This window comes from Phacochoerus africanus, chromosome 1 (genome assembly GCF_016906955.1).
Source record: "Phacochoerus africanus isolate WHEZ1 chromosome 1, ROS_Pafr_v1, whole genome shotgun sequence".
In the NCBI taxonomy this organism is placed as follows: domain Eukaryota; kingdom Metazoa; phylum Chordata; class Mammalia; order Artiodactyla; family Suidae; genus Phacochoerus; species Phacochoerus africanus.
In genome coordinates, this window is record NC_062544.1 from 238,308,886 (window position 1) to 238,327,039 (window position 18,154).

Consider the following 18,154-nt stretch of genomic DNA (forward strand, 5'->3'; position numbering starts at 1 on the left):
AACATCTTAGTCCATCCTCTCATTTTCAATCTGTATGTGTCCCTAGAACTGAAGTAGGTCTCTTGTAGACAGCATATGGGTCTTGTTTTTATATCCATTCAACCAATTCAAATGGTTGGAGCATTTAATTCATTTGCATTTAAAGTAATTATTGTTTTGGGTATTCTTATTGCCATTTTTCAAATTGTTTTGGATTTGTTTTTCTTCCTTTCCTCTTTTTTCTTGTTTGATGACTATCTTTAATGTTGTGTTTGAATTGTTCTTCCTTCCATCCTTGCTTCCTTCCTTCCTTTCCTCCTCATTCTGCCCTTCCTTCCTTCTGTCCTTCTTTCTTTTCTTTTTTTTTCTTTCTTTTTTTTTTTTTTAGCTGTACCCATGGCATATGGAAATTCCTGGGCCAGGGATCAAATCTGTACCACAGCTGCAACCCCTGTCACAGCTGTGGCAATGCCAGATCATTAACCCACTCCACCACAGCAGTAACTCTTTCTCTTTCTTATTTGTGTGTTTATCTGTTGTAGATTTTTGGTTTGTGAGTACCATGAGGTTTTGATATAGGAGTCTATGTATATACAAGATTGTATTAAGTTGCTGGCCTCTTAATTTCAGATGCTTTTCTAAATCCTGCATTTGTGCTCTCCTCACGGTAAGATATCATGTTTTTGATATCATGTTTGTATGTGGATGATTTCCTACCTTTACTATATGTTTATATTTACCAGTGAGCCTTCTCATTTGTAATTTTCTTCTTTCTAGTTGTGGTCTTTTCCATCTAGAGAAGTTCCTTCAGCATTTGTTGTAAACCTGGTTTGGTGGTGCTCAGTTCTCTTAGCTTTTCCTTATCTCTGTAAAGCTTTTGATTTCTCTGTAAAATCTGAATAAAAGCTTTGCTGGGTAGAGTATTCTTGGCTATAAGTCTCTCTTTCATGATTGTGCTATTCCCTTCTGGCCTAAAGAGATTCTGCTGAGAAATCAGCCAGTAAGCTTATGAGGATTACTTTGTATGTTATTTGTTGCTTTTCCCTAGCTGCTTCAGTATTTTCTCTTTGTTTTTAATTTTGCTCACTTTGATTAATATCTGTCTTGGGGTGTTCCTCCTTGGGTTTATTCTATGTGTAATTGTTATGCTTCCTGGACATGAGCGAGTGATACCTTTCCCATGTTAGGGAAGTTTTCAGCTAATATCTCTTGAAATATCTTCTCCTGCTCTTTCTCTTTCTCTTTTCTTTTGACAACCCTATAATGAGAATGTTGGTATGTTTAAAGTTGTCCCAGAGTTCTCTTAGACTGTCTTCATTTCTTTTCATTTTTTTGTCTTTATTCTCTTTTGCATCAGAGATTTCCACCAGTCTGTCTTCCAACTCACTCATTCATTTGTCTGCCTCCTATATTCTGCTGTTGCTTCCGTTTAGTAAATTTGTTTGTTTGTTTTTTAGGGTTGTACCTGTGGCATATAAAAGTTCCCAGATTAGGGATTGAATTGGGGCTGCAGCTGCTGGCCTATTCCACAACCACAGCAACTCAGGAACTGAGTCAAATCTGTGACCTAAACCACAGCTCATGGCCTAACACCAGATCTTAACCCACTGAGTGAGGCCAGGGATCAAACCTGCATTCTCATGGATAGTAGTCATGTTTGTAACCCACTGAGCTACAACAGGAACTCCCCTTCCAGTGAATCAGTGAATTTTTAAATTTTGGTTGATGTGTTGTTCATCTCTGCTTTTTTGTTCTTTAAATCCTCTAATTTTTTTTTTGTTAAATACTTCTTGTAAATTATCACTCTTTGCTTCCAGTTTTTTTTCTGAGATCTCGGATCATCCTTTTACTGTCGTTACTGTGAAGCCTTTTTCATGTAGGTGGTTATCTCCACTTTGCCTAACTTTTTCTGGGGTTTTGACTTTTCCTTTGTCTGGAGCATATTTCTCTGCTATTTCATTTTGTTTAGCTTTCTGTGTTTCTTCAGGCTGCAGAGTTGAGCCTCTTTTGCTTCTGATGTTTGCCCTCTTGTGGGTGACATTGATACAGGGGCTTATAGCAGGCTTCATGATAGGAGGGACTGGTGCCTGCTCAGTAGTGTGTGGAACTGAGTCTTGTTCTTAGAGTAGGCAGGGCTGTGTCTCTGAGTGTGATTAGAGGTAGCTCTCTGCCTGGGAGGACTTTAGGCAGCCTGTATGCTATTGGTTGTTTGGTGTACAGGTTGTTGTTGGGTAGGGGCCAGATTTTCCCAAAATGGCAGCCTCCAGGGGAGTTCACACTGGGTGAACATTCCCTGGGACCTCTGCCTCCAGTGTTCTGCTCCCATGGTAAGCCTCAGCCAACCCCTGCTTTGCTAGTAGACTCTCCAAGACCTGCAGGTAGGTCTGGCCCAGATTCTTATGGAGTCACCACTTTGCCCTTCATTCCATTGCACAAAAAACCTTGTGTCTACCCTCCAAGAGTGGAGTTTTGGTGCCCCCCCAACCCAATCCTTTGGAGCTCCTGCACTCAAGCCCCACTGGTCTTCAACGTGAATTGCTCCAGGAGCTCCTCCTCCCAGTGTCAGACCCCCAGTTTGAGGAACATTATGTGGGGTTTGGAACACTCACTCCTGTGGGGGACCCTCTGTCATATAGTTATTTTCCAGTTTGTGGGTTGTTCATTTGGTGGGTATAGGATTGTTTATATTGTGAAAGGGCTCCTCCTACTATCTCATTGTGGTTTCTTCATCTTTAGGATATCTTTTTTTGATAGCTTACAGTCTATTTTGTTGATGGTTGTTCAGCAGTTAGTGGTGATTTTGGTGTTTTTGTGAGAGGAGGTGAGTTTGAGTCCCTCTACTCTAGATGTGGCTTGATTTTAAAGACTTAGTAATAAAACTGGTTCCAGCAGTTGTGATACTCAAAAATTGATTTCTTGACAAGTTAAATTACCCAGTCACTGCTTCATAATCTCCTTCATGACAGCTGACCTAAGTCCAGGTCTGCATATTTCTTATGTTAACTGTGTTCGCAGTCCCTTGTGTTGCAGATGCCACTGGATATTTTATACTTGTAGGAAATGAACACCTGATTATATGTCATTATGTGTTGTAGCAGATTTTTAATCCATACAATTACTTTTTAAAATGTTATTACAGTTTATTTTAAAGCTATTTCTTTTTTTAAAAAAAACACATTTCATCACATAAGGGAAAAAACAGTGCTTTACCAATAAAAGTATGCTTTTTTATAATTTGGAAAAAATTAATATTAAATCACATCAAAACCTTAAAAAAGAAAATGAAAAATGAAAATGTGGCAGTATTGTAGTTTCTAACATTGTAACTATTATAATTTTCTCAACTTTCTCATCCGTGTATATCCAAGTATGTGTACAAGCTTCTAATAGTTGTTATATTCTACTCTCACAAGCATTTTTTCATTGTATTTTTTCATATTTCTCTAGAGTTATACATGTTATTTTTCTTTTTAACAGGTTGAAAATGCGTTTACTGGGTTACCGGGTTACAAGGACATTCGTGTACTTGACTTTAGGTAAATGGACTTTAAAAATACACCTGTTTTGTAGCACTCCTTATTTTGAATGGATTATCCTGTTGTGTTCATTATATAATCCTCGAACGACAGTGATTCAGAAGGATGTGAATGGTGTCATTCAATGCTCTTTTGTTAAATTCATATTCCTAATGCTAGTTTTTCAGGTGAGGAAACCGAGCAAGGAAGAGACAGTATAATATATTCAAGGAGACATACCAGATCTGTAGTGGGGCCAGGGTAACACCTTAGTAATTCATATCCCCAACCTTGCCACTGACAAGTTACACTGCTTTTATTTGGCACTGAGGGGAGCTGCAGTCAGATTAGATGTGACCTCATCGTGCTCCTCAAACTTGGCAGTGCTCTGCTGAGGTGAATTTGACTCCTCCATGTAAGGCCTCCAGAGGGGATGTATTCATCAATACAGCAGTTCTGGGTAAATCAGACATCTCCTTTAAAGCATTTCTTCCCTGCCTAAGGCCCACAGAATGATACTTGTGAACATTTTTTGAGTGAATACTTTTATTTTTCTTTTTTGGCCACCCTGCACCATGTGGAATTTCCAGGCCAGGGATTAGATCTGAGCCACAGTTGTGACCTAAGATGTAGCTGCGGCAAAGCCAGATTCTTAACCCACTGTGTAGAGTTGGGGATCGAACCTGAGTCCTAGTGCTCCCAAGACACCACTGATCCTGTTTTGCTACATCAGGAACTCCATATTGAGTGAATACTTTGTAGTGGCCACTTCACCTTCCTGAGCTCACATAATCTTCAACCCTTTTGGCAAAAATATTATTATTAATACTTATTTTACAGAGGAGAAAGCAGGTTTAAAAGGAAGAAGTATAAGCCCAAGGTCAGAGAGTCTTGAAATTAGAGCATAAGTGGGATTTTAAAACAAAATGGCTGACTTCTTGACCTCCATGCTAAACTCCGTGCTAGACTTGGTACTCTGAGGGTTTGGAGCATATGGGGGTGGCTGTGGCTCAGCTATTGGATGCAGGAAAGCATGAGCATAATTAACGGTGTTAACATCTTAACTTTGGCATAGTCTTGTCCCAACTTCTGGTTTACCAGAAATAACAGGAAGCACTTATGCAGCATTTACAGTGTGCCAGGCTTTATATCTATATTAACTCATTTAATCCCAATAGCCATCTTTTTGATAAAGAAACCAGAATACAGGGAATGTAAATACTTTATCTTAGGACACTCAGCTAGTTATTGGTGCAGGGGAGAGGGAAGGCATGGTAAATTGACCCTCCGCTACTCACACACCATGACCCGTCTCCCCAGGTTCAACCTTAGCTCTTTTCACAGAATACTGCCTCCAGATGTGACCAAAGCTCTTGTGAGAACCTGAGAAGGTGAGGCCTTTGAAACCCTCCATCATTTGGCGGCACATGAAAGGCAACATGGCCTTTGGAATCACCTTTCCTAGGTTCAAAGCCTGCCTTGGACACTTCTGCCTGGATGGTTTTGAGTAAATTAACAAGCCTTAATTTCTCATTTGTTTTAAAAAACATAATTTATACAATTTATTTTTTTAATCCTCTTTACTAAAAAATACTTTTTAAAATACTTTGGGTAAATTATTTCATTTTTTTGTTCCTTAGTTTCTTTACCTGTTATGTGGGGATACTACAGGTCCCTGATAAATTTTCCTGTGGATTAAATGAATTAATTTTTGTAAAATGCTCAGCGCAGTTCCTGGCACACGGGAAAATCTGTTAATTGTCTATTACAGAAAATAAATAAATAAATAAATATTAGAGAATACTATGCAGTATTCTTTAGGCTAGTCAGTCCTGACCTTTCTCAACCCCTAGAACCTTACTGTATGATATCTGATTTTCTTGTCATTGATTTTATTATCACCTAACACACTGTATCCCCTCCTCCCCCAAAAAAGTGTTTCAAATTTTGTTGATGCCAACAACTGGAGTCCTCTGCTGATCTGCTGAAAAAAGTTTATTTATAAAGAGATAACCACATATTAATTATTTAAAAGTATTTTTAACAAGTTTGAAGATAGTAAAGACTATTGATTTTAAAACAGAATACTTTCTCCACCTTTGCTTTCATCCTTCATTGTACAGGAATTTGTCATTAACTGGTGCTATACAAGCATTTGCATTTAAGGACACATTTCAGAGTAAATACATTAAGAACTTGTACTTCGATGAATTACATGACAATTATAACTGTCTTAAACTCTGCTTAACACTTTCAATTTTTATTTTCAGGTCCCCTAAGGAAAATGGCAGGTAGAGTACTTTTTGGTACTTTTTTTTTCCCCATCGCCTGTATGTATTTTATTTATTTTATTTTTTTTGTAATGATTTTTATTTTTCCCATTATAGCTGATTTAGAGTGTTCTGTCAATTTTCTACTGCATATCAAGGTGACCCAGTCACACATACATGTATACATTCTTTTTTCTCACATTATCATGCTCCATCACAAGTGACCAGACATAGTTCCCAGTGCTATACAGCAGGAATTCCATTGCTTAGCCATTCCAAAGGCAATAGTTTACATCTATTAACCCCAAATTCCTAGGCTATCCCAGTCCCCCCCACCCCCCCTTGCAACTACAAGTCTATTCTCCATATCCATGAGTTTCTTTTCTGTGGAAAGGTTCAGTTGTGCCCTATATTAGATTCCAGATATAAGTGATATCATGGTATTTGTCTTTCTCTTTCTGACTTATTTCACTTAGTATGAGAGTCTCTAGTTCCATCCATGTTGCTGCAAATGGCATTATTTTGTTCTTTTTTTATGGCTGAGTAGTATTACATTGTGTATATGTACCACATCTTCTTAATCCAATCATCTGTTGATGGACATTTAGGTTGTTTCCATGTCTTGGCTATTGAGAATAGTGCTGCAATGAACATTCAGGTGCATGTGTCTTTTTCAAGGAAAGTTTTGTCCGGATATATGCCCAAGAATGGGCTTGCTAGGTCATATGGTAGTTATATGTATAGATTTCTAGGTTACCTCCATACTGTTCTCCATAGTGGTTGTACCAGCTTATATTCCCACCAACAGCATAGGATGGTTCCCTTTTCTCCACACCCCCTCCAGCATTTGTTATTTGTGGACTTCTTAATGATGGCCATTCTGACTGGTGTGAGGTGGTACCTCATGGTAGTTTGGATTTGCATTTCTCTAATAATCAGGGACATTGAGCATTTTTTCATGTGCTTGTTGGCCATATGTATATCTTCTTTGGAGAAATGTCTGTTCAGGTCTTTTGCCCATTTTCCCATTGGGTTGTTGGTTTTTTTGCTGTTGAATTGTAAAAGTTGTTTGTATATTTTAGAGATTACTCCCCTTTTAGTTACATCATTTGAAACTATTTTCTCCCATTCTGTAAGTTGTTTTTGTTTGTGTGTTTTTTTTTTAATGGTTTCTTTTGCTGTGCAAAGGCTTGTCAGTTTGATTAGGTCCCATAGGTTTATTTTTGCTTTTATTTCTATTGCTTTGGGAGACCGACCTGAGAAAACATTTGTAAGGTTAATATCAGAATGTTTTGCCTATCTTCTCTTCTAGGAGTTTGATGGTGTCTTGTCTTATGTTTAAGTCTTTAAGGCATTTTGAGTTTATTTTTGTGCATGGTGTGAGGGTGTGTTCCAGTTTCATTGATTTACATGTAGCTGTCCAGGTTTCCCAGCAATGCTTGCTGAATAGACTTTCTTTTTCCCATTTTATGTTCTTGCCTCCCTTGTCAAAGATTAATTGACCATAGTTGTCAGGGTTTATTTCTGGGTTCTCTATTCTGTTCCATTGGTCTGTTTGTCTGTTTTGATACCAGTACCACTCTGTCTTGATGACTGTGGCTTTGTAATATTGCCTGAAGTCTCAGAGAGTTATACATCCTGCTTGTTTTTTTTGGGGTGCTTTATTACTATCTGCTGAATAAAGAGGTGATTTAGAAAATATGTTAGCCTTAGGTTCAAGGGAGCATGGCTCAATTCTTTTATCACTTCTAATATCACTGTACATCTCCTTACAGATCACTTGGCAAACCTTTTCTGTTAAGGGTCATACAGTAAATATTTTACACTTTTTCACATCATGTGATCTCTGTTGCATCTATGCAACTCTGTCACTATCAGATGAAAGTAGATATAAGCAATACATTGAAGATGAATGAGTGTGGCTGTGTTCCTGTGAAACTTATTTATGGAACCTGAAATCTGAATTTTATATGACTTTGACATGTCACAAAATATTCTTATTTTTAATTTTTTAACCATGTAATAATATGAAACACAGTTAACTCATGGACTGCAAGCTAGATTTAGCTCGATGGTTGAAGTTTACAGATTCCTGTCATAGACTGCTGATTGACAAGTACTTTTATTCTCCATTTATAGTTATTGTAAAATATTGGCTATATTCCCTGTGCTGTACAATATAGCCTCTGGCAAGTACTTTAAACTATTTGAGCTATACTTAATTTAAAATTGGAATAAAACCTGGCATTAATATAAACACTTCAAGTGTACTATTGTCATTCAATAATATGATCAATGTCACTTTAAATGGTAAATAAAGGGAAGAAAATCGATCCCTGTCATAGTTCATTTGCAAAAACAGCTACTCTCTGGAATTTCTTAGAAGCATTATATAAAATATAGCACTTCTAAAAGTTGCTTGTCATTTTCCCCTGTGAACTCAAATTTATTTAAAATTCACTTTCTCTTGAAAGCTTGATAAACATAACATAAAATTTATAAAGCAGGGTGTGCCTGTTGTGGCTCAGTGGTAACGAACCTGACTAGTATCCATGAGAATGCAGGTTCGATCCCTGGCTTCATTCAGTGGGTTAAGGATCTGGTGTTGCCATGAGCTGTGATGGCTCAGATCCCATGTTGCTATAGCTGTGGTGTAGGCCAGCAGCTGCAGCTCCAATTGGATGCCTAGCCTGGAAACTTCCATATGCTGCAGATGTGGCCCTAAGAAGCAAAAAAAAAAAAAATTTTTTTCATAAAACGCATTCATAGGCTAAATATAGAGAAGTTGAGATATAATAATATTCCTTCATTGTAATATCTTTTAAAAATATTTTAAAATAGAACTATGTCGATTTACAATATTAGTTTCAAGTGTACAATATATTCAATATTTTTATAAATTATGCTTTTTTTAAAGTATTATAAAATAGTAGCTATATTCCCTGTGCTGTACAATGTATCTCTGTAGCTTATTTCATACATAGTAGTTTGTATTTCTTAGTCCTCTACCCCTATTTTGCCCCTCCTCCCTCCCTCTTCTCACTGATAACCACTAGTTTGTTCTCCATATCTGTGAGTCTGTTTCTCTTTTGTTATACTTGCTTGTTTGCTTTATTTTTTTTTAGATTCCACGTGTAAGTAATAATGTACAATATATGTCTTTCTTTGACTTATTTCTCCAAGTGTAATACCCTCTAGGTCCTTCCATGTTGTTTTGCCTTCATTTGTATAAGATATGTAATACCTTATGTTTGAAAAGGGCTTTCTGACTTCCTCATTTTCATTTATAATATTTTAGCAAGTATTTACTAAGTACCTGCTAATTGGGCAAATCTGTGCCTGCAAAAATGAAGAACTCATGGTCTCTATGCTCTAGGAACACAATCTACCTAAAAGTGCTTTCGGAAAGTTCCAATCATGGTGAAGCAAAAAAAATGAATCTAACTAGTGTCCATGAGGCTGTGGGTTTGATCCCTGGCCTCACTCATTGGGTTAAAGATCCATCGTTCCCATGGGCTGTGGTGTAGTTCGCAGATGCATCTTGGATCCTGCATTGCAGTGGTTATGGCATAGGCTGGCATCTGTAGCTCCAATTCAGCTCCTAGACTGGGAACCTCCATATGCCGTGGGTGTGGCCTATAAGGCCAAAAAAAAAAAAAAAAAAGAAGAGTGATTTCCGAGATGTTGAATTCTGGCTTTTTACTTTTTTTTTTTTCATTTAATTTACTCATATCCTTATCAGATAGTGAAAATGAGAATATTTGTTCTTCCTTTGGAGGTGAGGAAGTTTGCCTTAAGAGGCAAACTAATTTGCCGTATAACTAGAACTTACCAATTACTTTGCCCAGTGTAATCAGAATTGGGTTTCTGTACTCCTAGTGTATGCAAAGTGCTCTATGTATTATAGGTATATGTGTTGATGGTCAATATTTAACCAAAGGGTCTGATTCTTTAATTGCTGCCCTCTTGGGATGATTAGCATGTTAAAACAGTCCAAACTCTGATGTTAACCCTATGACGAGAGAATGGTATTTAATTGCTGAGTTCTGAGTTCTCTATAGGGACACAGGGAACAATTCAATATGAAGCCATTAGATTTTTTTTTTTTTTTTTTGTCTTTTTGCCATTTCTTGGGCTGCTCTCGCAGCATATGGAGGTTCCCAGGCTAGGGGTCTAATCGGAGCCGTAGCCACCAGCCTACGCCAGAGCCACAGCAACGCGGGATCCGAGCCGCGTCTGCGACCTACACCACAGCTCATGGCAACGCCAGATCTTTAACCCACTGAGCAAGGGCAGGGATTGAATCTGCAGCCTCATGGTTCCTAGTCGGATTCGTAACCACTGCGCCACCACGGGAACTCCTCTTTTTGCCTTTTCTATGGCCACTCCTGTGGCATATGGAGGTTCCCAGGCTAGGGGTCTAATCAGAGCTATAGCTGATGGCCTACCCCAGAGCCATTGCAACTCGGAATCCGAGCCACGTCTGCAACCTACACCACAGCTCACGGCAACACCGGATCCTTAACCCACTGAGCAAGGCCAAGGATCGAACCTGCAACCTCATGGTTCCTAGTCAGATTCATTAACCACTGCACCATGACGGGAACTCCGAAGCCATTAGATTTTATGGTAGAATTGTTAACCTAAGTACAGTACAGTTTTTAAAATTGTTCAGTATTATCAGATATTAACAGTTGATGGAGTTCATACATTTTGGTATATTTTTATTCTCAGCTGTGTATGAATGAATGTGTGGCATTATTTGTATAATATATAACCTCTCTTTCCCTCTCTATAAGCATTTATATGCATGTGACATTTTCTATTCCCTTTGTACCGCTTTCAAGATGTACATATTATTTTTAGTTAGTAGGACCCATTTGAAGTGAATCAACAAACTTCTGGGTATAAACACTTCAAAAATTCAACTCCAGGCTTTGTAGGTATGTACCTTCTCCCTCTTAGAGAAGAAGGGATGGCTGAGCTTCTCTGAAATACCTTCAGTTTGATTGATTGTCATGAGATGTGATATCATTATTTTTTCAATTTAAAATTTGTACATGTTAAACCGTCAATCAGGGCATCTGAGGTAAAGAATAAGAAAGGATAAATTTCACCTCCTCTTGACTGATGTCTCTGGAAATAGATTTTAGAGAAACTTTCTTCTTCATAGCAATAGTTTCGGTGTTGTTTAGGAGATGAATGATGATGATATAGTGGTGGCTGGTTCATTTGGAGTGGCTGAGTGCAGAGAGCTGGCCCAGCTTTCTTCAATCAGGTAGTTGTTACCAGCATGTGTTCTGCTTCTTATGTACTTCCTTGTTCTGTTGGCCTTATTTTACTCTGTTCCTCATCCTGAGATGTCTCTGTACTCCATCTACCATGCCAGAACTCGATCTGTTCTGGGCCATGTGGCAGTTCTCAAATCTGAGGATAGAAGGTTTTCTGGTACCTCAAGCATTCCTTTGAGTTCTCTTTCCAGGAAAAAACTTGGTAATACATTTTAGTATCTCTCTGAGGCATTTTATCTTCTTTAATGAATTTATCTTCACTAGATAAGGTGGATTATGTTAAAAGTGTTATTTTTAGATGTCCAAGGGAAACATTAAGAGACAAATTATATTTTGCCAATAAAGAGTAAGGTCAGTAATCTAACCCAGACTGCCCGATTTGCACAGATCTCTTGATCCAGGAACATTTCTCTTGATCTTCTTCCTGTGACATTTAAATGTCATGCAAAGCACATGGTAGCCTCTCAGTAAAGGCTTGATCTCCTTGTCTGGTTTTCTTTATATCCTGGGAACGAACTCAAGTGCTAACTGGCACAGCCTTTTCTTTTTCTCCATTTTCCCCTTATCACTGCTTCTTGTCTTAGAGTATTAATAGGTTGTGCAGAGACCCCAAGGAAAAGCTCAGCTTTCTAGAGATGTAGGCATGGTCCATCCATAGAGCTTGGGATGTGCGCATGCACATCCTCACAGAGTTGGGTTGTGGCTATAGAGCAGTGCTCCTATAATGATGACTTAGAAGACACAAATGTATGAAGGTAATATGAACGTTCTTTAGGGTAAAAAATTACTCTTTCATATTTAGACACTAAAACCCTTCAGATTAAGTCAGGACTATCACCTACTGTTGTTTAAGTGCCACAGATTCAGTTGTCTTATCTGCCTGCATTAGTAAATAAAATTGATCTTTTTTCTCCATTATTTTCAAAAGTATTTACCGAACTACTACGAGCCAAGCACTGTGCTAGATGTTTGGGACATATGCAGTGTGGTGAGTTCTGACCAGTAGGTGTCCCTCTTACTGTTTTAGTTTACCTTGGGGCCACTGGTTGTTTTAGGATATTTTATAGAATTTATTTCTTTACAAAAGAAGATCAACATATGCTGACATGAAAAATTAAGGAATTGATGGATCTTCTGGACGACAAGCAGATATCTTACCACTTAGTAGAGTATCAGGGTGTCAAGATGCTCAATTGCCACTTTATTCTTATTTCTTTATTTTTATATATAGGTATATTTTTTGGCCGTGTCCATGGCATGCAGAAGTTCCCGGGGCAGGGTTCAAACCTACTCTACAGCAGTGATCCAAGCCACAGCAGTGACAATGCCACTAAGCCACCAGAGAACTTCTCATTACTATTTTAAAGCTCCCTAAACCACCCCATTGAAAGTGGCATGGCAACTTATTAAATCTGGGAGGAAAACTTTATAGACAGGAACATCAGGCCTGGCCTGGCTGTTCCTTCCTCCCTTCCTCCTTTCCTTTCTTTCTTTTTTGCTTTTTAGGGCCCACCTGCACCATGTGGAAATTCCCAGGCTACGGATCAAATTGGAGCTATAGCTGCTGGCCTATGCCACAGCCACAGCAATGCGGGTTCCAAGCCACGTATGCCACCTAGACTACAGCTCATGGTAATGCCAGATCCTTGACCCATTGAGCGAGGCCAGGGATTGAACCTGCATCCTCATGGATACTAGTTGGATTCATTTCCTCTGAGTCATAATGGGAACTCCAGGCCTGGCTGTTTCTATGGAAGGTGAGGAATAACACCTTCGTGGAATCTCCTGTAGCCCTGGATGTGATCTGCTACAAGCAGGCCCAGCACAGGTCCAGAACTGGCAGTGCTCCCAGGAAGCAGAAGGCTCTTAAGTCTAGTTCACGCTTCCCAAACTACAAAATACAGTGCATTCTCTAGGATGCCAATTGATCGATTTAAATCAAGAAATATATCTGCCAACTAATTATTATATTGACTAGCTCATGCATTCTTTCCCCATAGGACAAATCTGTAGGGAGTTATAATCAAAAGTCCCTTTGCAAACTTGAGGTCAGAGAAAGGAAGTTGGGTGGTCCTAATAGCCAGTATCATCAAGCTATGCCAGCTTGTTTGAGCTATCTCCAATTTAGGGATCTTTGTTACAAGGAAGCCACAATACACTGATCAGAAGCTTTCTACTAAATAGTAACATAAATTAGTTGACTAATCCTTTTTCTAGACTCCATGAGACCATTCTCATTATGCTGATACTTTTTGGTTTTTTTAGATACGTGAATACCTTGATTAGGCTGCAGTTTTCTATTTATATTCAGACAAGTATAGATTTCTGTTAATTTAATAGGCACTGGGTACCCCTGATTGCCAGGTATCAGCCAAACATTGGAGATAGAAACTCAAGGAGAGACTGTAAGGCACTCACTACAAGCAAAATCTTTTTACAAAACAACAGAGGCTATAATTAAGGAATCTATAAGTGAGCTCAGAGAAGGGAGTGCTTCATTTATCTGAGTGCTCTGACTTGGGCATAATTTTGCTTCTGCAGAGTGTCTGAAGATGGCAGGTTGTTTCCATTGCACATCTTCCTTCAGTGGTTTACCTTTGGGAGGGTGGTGTGTTCTCCTTTCCGCTGGAGTGATTTTGGTGTGGGTTGCTGTGTAAGGCCTCTGATGGCTGTGTCTCTTAGACTGGATGCAAGCCAGAGTGATGAGTAGAGCAAAGTGGTTCTCACAATGACTTTTTTTTCTGATAATAGTTTAATTAAAATTACTGAGAACGTGACATAATATTCAGCACGCAGGTGCTGGACTTGGGCACATCTGTTTGAATTTTGCCTCTACACCTTTTATATTGTGAAATTTTAGGCAAGTTTTTTTTTTTTTTTAACTTCTTTAAGCTTGATTTCTTTCTTTCTTTTTTTTTTTCTTTTGTCTTTTGTCCTTTTAGGGCCGAACCCACAGCTTATGGTGGTTCCCAGGCTAGGGGTCTAATCAGAGCTGTTGCTGCCAGCCTATGCCACAGCCACAGCAACACCAGATCCAACCCATGTATGCGACCTACACCACAGCTCATGGCAATGCCGGATCCTTAATCCACTGAGCGAGGCCAGGGATTGAACCTGCAACCTCATGGTTCCTAGTCGGATTCATTTCCATTGTGCCACGACGGGAACTCCCAGCTTGATTTCTTAATAATCTGAAGATAAAACTTTCATAAAGTTATTATGACTATTAAATGAGATAAAGTATGTGAAATACCTGTCGTATTGTAAGCACTTATATATTAGTTTTAGCTTTTAAAGAAATCTGAGTTAGAGTATAGAAGGAGTAGTCCTATTGGCTTAAAAAAAAAATCTATGTTCTGATTTTTTTTTTAAATTCAAAATGACTAAGAAAATATCAAATGAAACATCCACTCCTACTAATTTATTTTCACTTTATCCTTTATTCAAAGAAATCTGTTTGCTCATGGAAAGATAAATAGTGAAACGGCCCCATTCCCCAAAGTTGTTTTTTAGCCCTTGTCAAAGGTTTATTCAGCTCATAAATGCAGGAACCAGGAGAAAAATGAGAACTAGTTTCTAGTGTGTTTGAAAGACATTTATATAGTTAATTGGGAAAGCTTTGCTGTTAGATACTACATTGATTAATGTCCTACAGTAAAATTATGAACTTTGAAGTTATCCTTCCTACCAGGTCAAAAAAACCCATCACATCTTAGTAGTTTTTTACAGGTCAGTATTAAACTTTATAGGACTGTAAATTGTCTGGGCTATCAAATAAAAGTGTGTCTCCCGAAAGACTTAGATAACCATCATATTAGAAAATATTCTAGCATGATATTTTAAAAAAACCCCATGTCATCAGTTTGCTTTATTTCCAACTATTTAATATTTTCCTTTCACAATAGATAATTATATTTTAGTTCACAGTAATTAAGCTTCTTCATCGCTTCACTCCCCATTGCGGAGGACATAGTTCATCCAGTGGCAGTAATAAAGAGATTCTGAGAGGATTTCTCATTGTTGGGTGGAGTTAGAAGGTTTGATTTAGTTTTTGTTTTTGTTTTAAATCAGGGAGGAGAAATGCTAATAGGGATAGAAGGAAGCAGGCTGATAGTGAAAAGGAGCAGCTGGCTTTGAAGGAGGAAAGAAGGGGTGAGAATGTGGGGGAAGAAGATGCTTGGGTATTGTGCAGGGCTGTGTCCTCCCTAGAGTTCTTTTCATGTTCTTAGAGCAATAATCCTCTGTTCTCTGAGAAGAAGTGGGGGTGGTTAAATGTTGTCCAGAGTCTGCAGAGAATGGTGATGGAATCCATGTTTTCTGAGACTCTCCCTCTAGGTCTAAAGTTTCAAAGCTCCTTTCTTTGTGTTTCCTTAGCAGGACCTAATCTGCTTTCTCTTTTCATCCATAGTGGCATAGATGTTCACTACGAAGTTACCTTCAATGGTGAGGCCATCAGCAATACCACCTGGGACCTAATTAGCCTCCACTCCAACAAGGTAGAGAACCATGGACTTGTGGAACTGGATGATAAGCCCACTGCTGTTTATACAATTAGTAACTTCAGAGATTATATTGCTGAGACACTGCACCAGAATTTTTTGCTGGGGAGCTCCTCTTTGAATCCAGATCCTGACTCCCTTCAACTCATCGATGGTAAGTTTGGGATCCATTAAGTCCGTGTATAATTTCAGTTTCTTTTCCAGTATACTCTGAGAAAATGAATTTCCCCAAATATATGCGGTTCTGAGCACTCCCTGGACTGCATGAGGCCGAAGCCCTCCTGATATAGGGTGCTTTAGTCATGCAGCTCTTTGGGAGAAACCAATCAGGGATTTCTGGAGTATTTGTGGGCAGAAGGCCACAAAGAGTGGGGAAGGTGAAGAACAGCATGGCATTTAGAAATAGTTTAGAGATATAGGAATAAAGTATATTAAAAGTATAAATTGAAACAGTTATAGTGCTGCCCAGGCAACCAAGAAATTAACTCTCCAGAGCCAAGTCAGGTGGTAAAGACTTAAAAACCAGAGAGCAAAAGAGAAAGAACATCTTAGGAAAGTTGATCTTGGTTAAAGAGTAATTGATACTGGGTGCTGGAAAGAATCCCAGAGAATCCAATGCTAAGCTTGACTTCAGAACAGCTGTAGAGTTTCAGTTATGATCTGAAATCAGCAGGTGGATCTGGGGATTTGGATTTAGAGGATTTTTGCTTTTTGGTGGCCTGGTCAACCTGGGACTAAAACTTTCTAAGCATCTGTTTACCAGTATGCAGTGGCTTAGCTCATCAGGGATGTGGTGTCTTATTACTTACTACTTCAAGCTTGCTTCTCTGCTTCTTCACTTGTTGGTAGTTTAGCCTTTAAAATGTCCAGCAGAGTATATTTTATTAAAGTGACTTCATGGGAGAAGCACCAGCTGCCAAAAAGGAAAATCCATGAAATACTAAACAATGATGCATTTTTATAGCCTCTCCAACTCTCACATGTTCTTAAAAGAGCCTGTGTCCTTTCAGGCAGCTACCATCTGGGCCTCTATGTGTGTGTGTGTAAATAAACACAAATATACACAAGGGGAAAAGACCGAACAGAGAGAAAAAAAATCAACAAAATTTTACTATGTATAATTCCTACATGCTAAATAAGTATTTTTTGAGGGACTGAACTAAAGCTTATTTACTTATTTATTTTCTCAAGCTACAAGCCCTGGAGAGTTCCAAGAGAATTTTATTTTGTTTTATGGTTGATTTACAATATCCTGTTAGTTTCAGGTATACAGCACAGCAATTTAGTTATACATACACATATATATGTATATATTCATATATATGTACACATGTATTCTTCTTCATATTCTCTTCCCTTGTAGGTTATTATAAAATATTGAGTATATCAATTCCAAAGGTAATAATCTGCATCTATTATCCCCAAGTTCCTAAATCCATTCCGCTCCCTCCCCCTCTCCCTTGGCAACCACAAGTCTACTCTCTAAGTTGATGATTTTCTTTTCTGTCCTTCTGTGTAGCACTGGAAACTATATCTAGTCACTTATGATGGAGCATGATAATGCGAGAAAAAAGAATCTATACATGTATGTGTAACTGGGTCACCATGCTGTGCAGTGGAAAATTGACAGAACACTGTAAACCAGCCATAATGAAAAAAATAAAAATCATTACATAAAAATTAAAAAAAAATATTGACTATAGTTTCCTGTGCTATACAGCAGGTCCTTGTTGGTTGTTTTATATATATATATATATATAATTAATCCCAACCTCCTAATTTATCCCTCTTGATTTCTGTGTCTGTGAGACTCTTCCTGTTTGGGAAACCAGTTCCTAAAACTTTAAATTGCTCTTCCATTATTTTGGCTGCTGGACTGATATTTCTTTAATGTGACACTGGGCTAAATAGGGCTGCAGAGTGGCCTGAGCTTCATATGGGTTACATGGGACTTTAAAGTGGACAAGCTCTCCCTTCAGTGATGATAGTGATATTAAACTATCAGTTTTACAGCACTAGGGAGCCTTTGTATTTTGGAGTAGTGCAGTGCCCTGGGCTCACTTTCTCATATGTTCCCTTTATTACTTGTTGATTCTTGTTGGAATACCCAATCCAGCTAAAATAGTGAAAAGAAATGAGAATTGTTATAATATGAAATTACTGAAGTCCTTTTGGCAAGGCTGACATCACCTAGGTGGGGCCTACCTTAGGGAAACAGCACATAGGCGATGGTCCAGGAATCTGGGTATTGGGATCAAAGGGAGGGGAAAAAAAGCACAGGAAACTATAGGTCATGACCTGAGAGTGATGGGAACCTAAATTGAGCAGAAGGTGCAAATACCAAGGTCAGGGTAGTGGAAGGATGGCATGAGAATTAAGAAATGCAATAGGCAAGGTGAGGTTGTTTGGGAAACTAAATCCATAGACAGCATAGCAAGGTCTTCGTTTTATGTGGAGCCTGGTGGTGGAGCTACCTCCTCAAGGGTGCCCTAAAAAAAAAAGATCAACAACACTCTCAGAATTTCTAAGCAAGTTCAACAAAGCTTTAGGATATCCAGTATAAACTCACCCACCAGCTTTGACCTTTTACCTCATGTACA

General features: G+C 38.5%; 1 protein-coding gene across 1 annotated transcript in view; it reads left to right on the top strand.

Annotated features, from left to right (window-relative positions):
• Positions 1-18,154, top strand: part of IMPG2 (interphotoreceptor matrix proteoglycan 2) — an 84,119-nt gene that overhangs the window by 31,465 nt on the left and 34,500 nt on the right. Inside the window, exons 8-10 of the mRNA XM_047753002.1 lie at positions 3,457-3,515; positions 5,765-5,785; positions 15,464-15,708. Coding sequence (XP_047608958.1) covers positions 3,457-3,515; positions 5,765-5,785; positions 15,464-15,708 — 325 coding nt within the window. The remainder of the gene's footprint in view (positions 1-3,456; positions 3,516-5,764; positions 5,786-15,463; positions 15,709-18,154) is intronic.